The sequence below is a fragment of the Lolium rigidum genome, chromosome 3 (genome assembly GCF_022539505.1).
Source record: "Lolium rigidum isolate FL_2022 chromosome 3, APGP_CSIRO_Lrig_0.1, whole genome shotgun sequence".
Lineage (NCBI taxonomy): Eukaryota > Viridiplantae > Streptophyta > Magnoliopsida > Poales > Poaceae > Lolium > Lolium rigidum.
The window spans coordinates 320,001,674-320,009,965 of NC_061510.1; the positions used below are offsets into that span (position 1 = coordinate 320,001,674).

Consider the following 8,292-nt stretch of genomic DNA (forward strand, 5'->3'; position numbering starts at 1 on the left):
TCTTCACCTTGTCGTGCTTCTCAGCGCCGATGGTGGAAGATGTCTCGTGGGAGTGCCGTAGTTCCTACCAAAATATTGGGGTTGGCCAGTGGTGGCGTCTGCAAAGACTCAAACTATTGACAGAGAATAGTGCCCGCACCCTACGGCTGTTCATAGATGCTAAGATGCTACTTTGATAACTGATGATGTAATCTTGGTTTTTTAACACATACTCTTTTTGATGATGCAATGGACGAATAGGTGAGCCTCTAATTCTTGTGTTTGATCACAAAGCGTGCAAATATTGTAATTATTTTAATCTCTGCTCTCAAGTTTATCCACCGTTCAAAGCCTATCATGCACGGCAAGTCAAGAAAAAGAACTTGATACTTGGAAGAGACCAAGCCTTCCACATCATCTTGTTGAAGCAAGTTCCCCACAGTGGCTCAAAATGTACATTCTCGTGCACAATTGCAGAGAGTCGCCGGCACGAATCTATTGTGTAGAGAGTTCATATATCTCGATGCCTCCCATTCATATACATCAACATTACTTTTAACTGGAAAATACTTATTCAAATCGCCTCTTTGCGATTCCCTAATCTTTTCATCTTGCTTTCTCTTCCTTTTTTTCGCAGCAACAGACAATTGTTTTGGCGGCATTGTAACACCTATAGTGATGAATGAATTTACATCAAATTAAAACCCTAGAAATAGTTCTAGATTAGAAGAAAGAATTAGCCAGGAATCAGTTGAGGACTTACAAAGAGGCTGGACGGGCACGGTGGCCGTGCGAGCCGAACGCAGGGAGGGAAGACCGGAAGAGATCGGCCGGCGCAGCCCCTGCCTGGATCGGCCGGCGAGGCGACTGGCGAGGCGATACGATACGCACGCGGCGACTCTTCGGCTTGCGAGGCGATACTGATCGGGCGCAGGGGCTGATCGGGCGATTCGATACGTCTCGGGAGGAGCCGAACGGAGTAACTTCTACGTATTTCGTTTCTAGAGTTGGGCCTGCTGACCAATTTTTTTCCAGCCCATATAGCATAGAAGAAAAGCCTCCGTCTTGGGCCCCCAAGGCCTGGGCCCTTGGCGACCGCCCAAGCCTGCCAAGGGTCAGGGCCTGCCCTGAGGAGGTGCGGCTGCTGGAGGCCGTCACTCGCTGCAGAGACTCATAGCAAGTGTTCTTTTCCTCCCGTGGTCTCTCCTCTCAGCCGCCGCTTTGACCCTAGCCGTCTCCAGTTCATCCTCCTCCATAGATTGGTCCCCCCTCCTCCGGTCGGCTTCGCCGGCGTCGGGAGGAGTGGGGAACCCGATCTATGCGTGGAGTTTCGAATAAAAGTATTGTTTTCATTAGATTATGTTAGGATTTTCGTAGCCGCCTTCTTGTTGGTTTCCCCTCAATGGAGATGGCATCGTCCGCAATAAGTGATCATCGGTCTTTCGTTCGGCGACGAGATCTTCTTCCCGGCGTCAATGGTGGTGTTGAACAATCATAATTTTTTAGGTATGGGTCTTCGGATCTTGCTTCGCCAGATCGATTTTGGATCTTCTGTCATTGTTGCCGCGAGGAGGATTATCCTCGCAGTTTTTGTCCTGGCTGCTACGTCCCCGACAATGGTGATTCGTACTCTCGGCTCTCCATCGACGACGACAAAGCTAGTTGGTTATTATTCCCAGACATACTGGTGTTGGTACTCTTGCCGATGTTGTATGACTGCTTTAATGGTTGCGTGCGTGCACGCAGCCTTGGCATTGCGGCTCAAAAAAATATGGGAGAACTTTCGTCAATCTACAGGTCTATGGTTTGTTATCTATCTTTGACTGCCTTCAGAAGAGTACAAGATTGTGTTCTGGAAGAAGAAAGAAATTGAAGACCTCGAAGATTTGTTACTATCTTTTAGACTTTATTTTGTAATCGTTGGAGTCAGTTCATGTATCTCTACCATGTACTATTTGTTGCTATGAATATATGTGGTATTGATTGTCAAAAAAAAGTGTTCGATAAAATATATGAGCTAAATGTAGGCTTTTAAAAGTTAAGCATGGGTTCGGTTAGAATCACATTTTTTAGAGGAGCAAATATATTCTTTGAAGGATACTTAGGTGGTTAGTCTTCTACATTGTGAGGGATCCGAATTTCTCACCAAAGTTGGTGGAATTTTAATCAACAAATAACTCAATAAAGACTAGGTTTAAATGTAATTTACTTATAGCGTAAGAAATTTTCTTCATAGATTTTAGCCTAATATTTCGTACTCTTTCGTCCTATAATAGTTATCTAACATTTATCAAAATTCTAGGATATCTAGATAGTTTCACGAGACGGAAGGAGTATTTAGAATCCCTACATTTCTGGAATATTCTTAATTTCATTTGAGGGATTTTGTTCTCGAGCCAAACTCGGGAGCGGAAGTGCGGAACCGTCCGAGTTCCCAGTTGGCCAGTTCCCTATCGCACGCGCCGCCGCCATTCCCATCTACAGTACTCGATTACTCGACTCGCCCTTGGCTGCGTTCATTGCGAGTTCACTGATGGAGTTACGGTCCGGCCGTCGACTCATCTCGCCATCGCCGCACGGAGCACGCGGCCGCTCTTTAGTGGACGGCGACGGCGTGGATCGGATGAGTTCCCTTCCCGATGACTTGCTCCTCCAGATCCTCGGCCGCCTCCGCTGCGCCCGCGACGCCGCCCGCACTAGCTTCCTCTCCCGGCGTTGGCGCGGCCTGTGGAGGTGCCTACCGGAGCTCCACTTCCGCGAGATCGGGGCAGACGCTCTCGGCGCCGCGCTCGGCCAGGCCGGGCGCCCCGCTCTGTCCTTCCTCGAAATAGACATACCCGAAAAGCACAGGATCACACACCCTGCGCGCGTCTCCGCGCTGCTCCGTGCCGCCGCGCAGCTCGCGCCGGCGAATCTTGTCCTCACCATCTGGGGGCACGACAAAGATCGATCCGTCCCCATCCAGATCCCCCGCTTCGACCGCGCCATCTCGATGAAGCTGACCGTCTACAACCTCCAGCTGGCACCGCCGGCGCAGGGCGCCGTGTTCCCGTCGCTGGAGCGGCTGTCCATGTCCGGCTGCATCTTCGACACGGATGCGCTGGTCAGCCGGTGCCCTCGCCTGCGCGTGCTGGAGGTGCTCCAGTGTGCCATCGGCACGATCAAGGTACACTCGCCAACAATCGAGGAGCTTGTGGTGAAGCAGAGCTGCTATACGCAGTGCATTCACATAGTGGCGCCCTTGCTGAAGCGGCTGACAATGGATATCAGCATGTGGTTCTTCTTCACGTTGTCGTGCTTCTCAGCGCCGATGGTGGAAGATGTCTTGTGGGGGTGCCGTAGTTCCTACCCAAATATCGGGGTTGGCCAGTGGTGGCGTCTGCAAAGACTCAAACTATTGACAGAGAATAGTGTCCGCACCCTACGGCTGTTCATAGACGCTAAGATGCTTCGTCATACGGTATGGTTATCTACTGAACCTTTATATTCATGTTAATTAACTGGTAGTTATCTGAGACTACATGAGCAACTTGTCAACATGTATGTGCAAACAACAGTTTGTCTATGACACAACAGACGAGATGTAATGGGTTTATGCATCCTCTTTCTCGAAAAATAATAGAGGAGATGCTTACTTGGACCTTATATGTTTATCTAGAATTATAGTACAAAAAGTAATGGATTTCAGTAATATGAATGTAGCATGTTCAAATGTCATGTATAGTCCTTGTTATAGACCATCTCAAAAAAAGTTATTATCGAGATCAGGTAGACAAGTTGTAAATAGGGCAACACACGCTGCCAGGTTTCTCAAATTAACTGAATACCAAACAATACACATAACTGAAAAAGTGAGTAATTTCTCAAAATCTTATTGCTAATGACCCCACCAAAAGCAAGGTGATAAATCTACTTACTTTATAGATGTTTTTGTTACCGAGCATTGAAAGTGGATGGAGGAATACAAATCTGTTACAAGACTTGTTCAAGAGTTTGATGTATATGTTCGTTGTGCTATTGTATACCTGTGTGCATGTGCTTAGAGCATCTCCCCTAAGATCCACAATATTTCACTTCCCAAAGGGTGTTTTTGGGACAGGGGAGAAATTTTTTTGGGAGTCAAAATTGCTCGTCTCTAGCAGCTTTCCTAAAATGTGCTCCATAAATTGTATTCTTGGTCTAACATACGACATAAAACTACTTCATGCCTTTACATAATCATAATATTGCAATTACAATTGCCACTAGGATAACAATAGCACCTTAGACATATTTCCTTCCCAAAAGCAAATGTATTAATCTTCAACTTCGATGCATCGGCCTTTATCTTGTGTTTGTGTAGGATATCAGCCAAGTGTCTCAATTTGCCTTGTGTTCTTGAATTCTCTTCTTCGATTGACTTCTTTCTTCCTCGATCTTCTTCATTGCTTCTCCATCTTCCAGGTTGCCTCACGTGCTAGATCTAGCTTCTCTTCGGTCTTCTTCCTTTATTCATCAGATATCTTCTTCTCGTAGATTGTGAAGTTCAACTATTCCAAAATAAATATATTTTTAATACATGTGGGTGTATCGCAAGAAGTTCCAAATTTATCCATAGAAAAGATAAGGAATGGCTGATGTGTACTCACCTTGGTGTAAACTTCAGTTTAGTTTTGCATAAAACTTGGCTACCATTTTGATGTGTCTCTTCGAGGGCACTTCCTTCCAAGGAAAACAAAAAACCTTCATTTTCCCTTCTTTTGAAACTAACAATGTAAAGACCTTGTATCATAGATCACACAAGTATGCATGTTGCAGTTACCACTTTGGTGATCAAATTACTTATGTGGTACTGTATATGGCATATTGTTAATTATTTCCTTGTCGCACGTCATTTTTTAACATTTGCAGAATCATATGCCCCCCACGGAGCGAAACTTTAATCAACATATAGGACCGCTCCCCACCTTTTCTGTTCTGGAGCTATATTTACTCAACGGAGAACATGTTTTTGGAGCAGCAGTGTTGAACCTACTTGAAATTCGTTCCACTATAAGAAGGCTTAAGGTGGTCATTCGACATCATGTGGTAATTGGTTCTTTAACCAAGATCCTTGATGTATACACTTTTCAAAATATGTTTAGTTTATTGAGTTAGCTGGATAAGTTGATGATGTTTTCGCATATGAAGAATCTACATTACTTGACTTTTGTTTCAGGACGAAGAATCATGCCCACCAGAATGTGCTTGTGATCTACCACGAAACTGGAGAAGTCAGAGCGTCTCCTTGGTGGCTCTTGAACAAGTGGAAATAAATGGTTTCAATGGAAATGACCACGAAATTGATTTCTTGAAACTTCTGTTCCGATGCGCAACTCAGATGAAAACAATTACCGTGCAACTTTCCACGAATGTTTTGGGAAGTAACAGAGAATGGGCGGAAATATACAACATCTTTAAGGAAAATCCTTCCGTCGAATGTTTTGTTACCGTAGCAGTAAGCAGTAAGCAGCTTCTGTTCTAAATGATGACTCTATGCTTCTGGGCCCGACAAGAGTCTTATATGTAAAAAAGATCCTCTCTATTTAGTCAAAACCTCTGTCCCGAATGCCTCCATCTGTACAAACGTTTGAACTACATAATATATATTTTTTAAAGGAAGGCCGGCCTGTATATTTCTTTTCATACTAGGGAAGCCCGTCATGTTCTTTTGATTGAATGTCTATTGGATGATTCCTATTCCTGTTGATAAAAAGAGTAGTTGGCTGTCATCTTTTCTTCTGTTGTGATTATTTGGTTTGTTTGGCCTCTGGGGCTGGCACCCTCACTCCGGATGGATGTCTAATCATTCTTCAAATAATGCATCCTATCTTAGTTAGCTAGATGCTTAGATTGGTTAGTTTCTGTGTTTTATATCTTGTAGATCACCTATGCCATTATTTGAAGTGGACGGTTTTGTAGGTTCTGATGCAGCGAGTGCTCTACACGCACATGCAGCTTCAGCACACAAGCAAAATCTCGGTACTCATATGCCATCTTTGTCACGACCTCTGTTGGGAAGAAGTCACGTGAAAACTGAATGAGAAACATAGCTTTTTTTTAACTTATTATTATCATTAAATTTACATAGGTATAAGTAGAAGAAAATCAACTGTGGCACTGTATATACTCTACACATCAAATATTTAACAAAGAAAATTTAAACAAAGTTATGTCAAAAAAAATATTAAACAAAGAAGCACTGAGCACAGAATGGGAACCGGAGTCGGAGAGCAATCCGTCCAGGATTCATGTATGCATGGCTGATCGATCGAGGCGATCGCCCCAGGCCTACAAATATGCCCTCGACAGAGAGAAGACTCGAAAACAGAAGGATCCCATTAACACGGCCTGATCGATGCCGCCGATTCGACGACACCTCGATCGCGCCCGTTCCACGGCGACGCCATACCCCAACGGCTGGCTGTCGCGACGCCACCGCCGGAGCAGAACCAGGAGCGCCGATGGTGATGGGGCCCTACCGGCCAACGTCCTCTCCGAGATCATCGCCCGCGCATCTTCGGGCGCCGCCGACGTCGCGCGCTTCTCCTCCACGTGTCGCCGCTGGGGCTTCGCCGTGGCCACGCACGCCGCCGCCATCTGCCGCTCACTGCCTCCGCCCACACGGTACCAGACGCACCTCACCCTCGGCTTCTTCCATCAAGAAAACGAAGACGTCCGCGCCTTCCACAGGCGCCGCCGACCTTGCGACTCCGCGCAGCCGAGCTTCGTGCCGACAGCGTCCGCCTCGCACCTCCTAGGCACGCTGTCGCTGGGCTCCCATCTCCTGGGCGGCCTGTTCGAGCATGCCCGCCCGGTCGCGTCCCGGAACGGGCGCCTCGTCCTGGAGGTCCGGCGCGAGGAGCGCGCCCAAGGCCTCACCCTCAGCGTGTACAACCCCATGACTGGGGAGGTGTCCGTGCTTCCCTCCCTCGCCGGCGAGGACTGCCCCGGGTACTACGCGTGCGCCATACTCACGGGCGACGATCTTGACGCTGCCAGCACTCCGCCGGGCTTCTTCCGCGTGCTCCTCGTCTACAACCGTCACGGTTTCACGGCGCTGCGGATCTTCTCCTCCGACGTCGGCAGCTGGGGGCCGGAAGGCAGGATGCCTGGCGCCAAGATGGATGCCGGCAAGCTGCGCCGGCTAGGCCCCGCTGTGGTTGTCCGCGGAGTGGCCTACTGGCCCATGCACCGTGCGGCGTTGGGCGTGCGCCTCGACGGTGCACTCATGGACGTGTGCTTCGTGCCCTACATCGAGCACTATTTTCCGGACTACCGCTTGCTGGGCGTGACACCGGACGGGAGCCTGAGCTTCGTCTACGCCCTATTCACCGGCCTCACCATCACCGTCGAGAGCCTGAAGCCGCAGAGCCTGAGCACGGCTACTGAGTGGGAGTTGCGCGAATTGATCGACGTTCCCGAAGCCCCGGTGAGTCGAGGGACCGCTTTTAAGTTGCGGTGGTTCAACGAGAAGAGCGGCACTGTGTTATTCACCACCAGGGAAGGCGGAGACGCTACCAGCGGCGCCTTCATGTTGAACCTCGCGACCAAGTCCCTGGAGAAGCTTGCGGGCGGCGTCGAGTGCCATGGATGGAGAAACTTTTGCGGGTATGAGATGGACCGCGCGGCGCTCCTTGCGTCCATAGCCCGTTTCTGACCGTACGTGCGGCAGATTATGGACCAGCGCCTCCTGGTTGACGCCGCGCGTCGTAGCGCCGGACGCGCTCCGCATCTCCTCCAGGCCGGCGCACCGTACGTCAGGGACTGGACTGCTCCGAGTCGCGCTGCTTCTCCTCCAGGCGCTCTGAGTCGTGATGAGCTGTTGCCCCACGTACATATACGTGCGCGCGCGTGCAGTCCCCACAGTGTACCGGTGAAAGCTCACGCGCGAGTCGGTCTATTCTCCAGTCGATCCATGCCAGCTGGCGTATGCCCGCACAAACTGCTTCCCGGGACTGGAATTAAAGGATGCCAGCTGTACATCGATAGCGATGGCCGCGAAACCAAAATCGATCAACGAACCAACTTTCGTTAATTACCCAAAGGCCCACAAAAATAATGAGCGATCAAGTAGCTAGTGTCACCCAAACCCAAAGACGCAACTTCCTCCGTAATTAATCCATTCGCTCGCTCGCTCGCGCCGGGAGTTGGATCAACCAGTCCATCATTTTCTTTTCTTTGCATGTCTTCTCACTTCGACGTGTATCATCATTTTTTAACCAGCACAAACTAACTTTTCGGGATGGAAATTAAGGAACTCTCGTTACCTGCCGAGAAGATATCGAAATGACC

General features: G+C 48.7%; 1 protein-coding gene across 1 annotated transcript; it reads left to right on the plus strand.

Annotated features, from left to right (window-relative positions):
* Positions 1-6,355: 6,355 nt before the first annotated feature.
* Positions 6,356-7,657, plus strand: LOC124696944. The gene has a single exon (XM_047229601.1). The coding sequence runs from the start codon at positions 6,356-6,358 to the stop codon at positions 7,655-7,657; it is 1,302 nt and encodes a 433-aa protein (XP_047085557.1).
* Positions 7,658-8,292: the final 635 nt, after the last annotated feature.

What these genes read in the sequence shown, in the direction of transcription:
- LOC124696944 (XM_047229601.1), top strand. Translation starts at nt 6,356, where the DNA reads ATGCCGCCGATTCGACGACACCTCGATCGCGCCCGTTCCACGGCGACG.